This window comes from Notothenia coriiceps, unplaced genomic scaffold (assembly GCF_000735185.1).
Source record: "Notothenia coriiceps isolate Sejong01 unplaced genomic scaffold, NC01 NC01_scaffold00021489, whole genome shotgun sequence".
NCBI classification, from domain to species: Eukaryota; Metazoa; Chordata; class Actinopteri; order Perciformes; family Nototheniidae; genus Notothenia; species Notothenia coriiceps.
In genome coordinates this window covers 810-2,564 of record NW_011354190.1, presented here as the reverse complement: position 1 = coordinate 2,564, position 1,755 = coordinate 810, and the positions used below count along the sequence as shown (strand labels likewise).

Here is a 1,755-nt window from a genome sequence, read left to right as displayed (position 1 = left end):
AGAGAATCTTTCAGAGTCTCTTTCCACAGAGGGGACACATGTTGATGTAGAAGAGACATGAAGAAGAGGGGACACATGTTGATGTAGAAGAGACATGAAGAAGAGGGGACACATGTTGATGTAGAAGAGACATGAAGAAGAGGGGACACATGCTGATGTAGAAGAGACATGAAGAAGAGGGGACACATGTTGATGTAGAAGAGACATGAAGAAGAGGGGACACATGTTGATGTAGAAGAGACATGAAGAAGAGGGGACACATGTTGATGTAGAGGAGACATGAAGAAGAGGGGACACATGTTGATGTAGAAGAGACATGAAGAAGAGGGGACACATGTTGATGTAGAAGAGACATGAACAAGTGGATTTTGCATAATAGGTGACCTTTAAAATTAAATAAATCAAACTGCTTCTGCTCCTCTGACCCCTGGCTGGGTGCAGCGGACTCTCACCGAGTGCTTGATGTCGTCCAGCGTGGCGGAGAAGGAGTCGATGAGCAGGTGGGGCAGCTGCGACAGGAAGCCGATGGTGTCCACGTAGAGGACGGGCATCCTGCAGGGCAGCAGGCCGCCGTGCACCGTCACGTCCAGCGTGGCGAACAGCTGGTCTCTGGGCTGCATACCCCCGTCCCCCGTCAGAGCCTTGATCAGGGTCGTCTTTCCTGCACACACCATGGAGGGAAAACGTGTATTTATATTGCACTTTTCAACACAAACACTAGTGCAATAACTACATTTATTTTACAAGATTAATTACATGTATTAATTTAAGTACATTATTTACATGTATTCTGATAATTATTATTTTTTCTAGTGAATCAATAATACATAATCAATGTATGTGCTATAAATATAGTTTTTTCCTTGTGCCTTAAATAACATTATTATATGTATTCTAGTGCATTGATTAGATTTAGTCTATAGAAATTATTATATTTATTTTTGTGGAATTAATGCAGTTTATTTTAGAGCATTAAAAACTGTCATTCAAGTGCAATAATTATATTTATTCTAGTGAGTAATAATTCTAATTATGTCATTGCGTTTAACCGATATTTGAGAACCTGTGTTGTCAGATGTTTATTTATTTAGCTGTTTCCCTGCGTCCATATTTCTCCTGTATTCTGTACACTGTAGTGTATTCCCAAACAGAGCCTGCCTTTGTACATCCTCTCACCACAGTTGGTGTATCCGAGCACGGAGACGACGGGGAACTCTTTGTGTTTCCGCTGAGAGCGCAGCAGCTTCCTCTTCCTGCGGAGTTTCTCCAGAGCCAATCGGATCTTCATCTCTCTCTCCTTCAGCAGACGCTGCTGCACCTCCATCAGAGTCTCTCCTGCAGGGGGGGACGTCCCAGAGTTCATCACTAACATCCAGACGTGTGTGTGTGTGTGTGTGTGTGTGTGAGTATGTGTTTGTGTTGATGTGTGTGTGTTGATGTGTGTGTGAGTGTTAGTGTGAGCGTTAGTGTGAGCGTTAGTGTGAGCGTGTGTGTGTGTGTGTGTGTGTGTGTGTGAGGTATATGCAGGAATCCTGAAGTCAAATGTAATACCTTTTAAGACCTTTTTTAAGACCCTTTCCATACATTTTAAGACCTCATCGCAACTTTGAGTTCTAACCGGTTACATTAGCAACACACTTTGCCTCACATTTACTATATTGATTGTAAGATAGCAAAACTAAACAGAGTGCAGACAGACCACTGAAGCCTCCTTTCCACATGAACTTCAACCTCTCTGTGAAGGTCAGGTTTAAT

The 1,755-nt window shown here is 42.7% G+C and overlaps 1 protein-coding gene across 1 annotated transcript; it reads right to left on the bottom strand.

The window, feature by feature from the left end:
• Positions 1 to 452: 452 nt before the first annotated feature.
• On the bottom strand, positions 453 to 1,372 carry gtpbp6 (GTP binding protein 6 (putative); the record flags this gene model as incomplete). The annotated part of the gene is made up of 2 exons (XM_010780215.1): positions 1,177 to 1,372; positions 453 to 661 (listed from the first exon to the last, which is right to left on the bottom strand). Coding segments are annotated over exons 1-2 (405 nt in total), but the record flags the coding sequence as incomplete, so codon positions are not given.
• Positions 1,373 to 1,755: the final 383 nt, after the last annotated feature.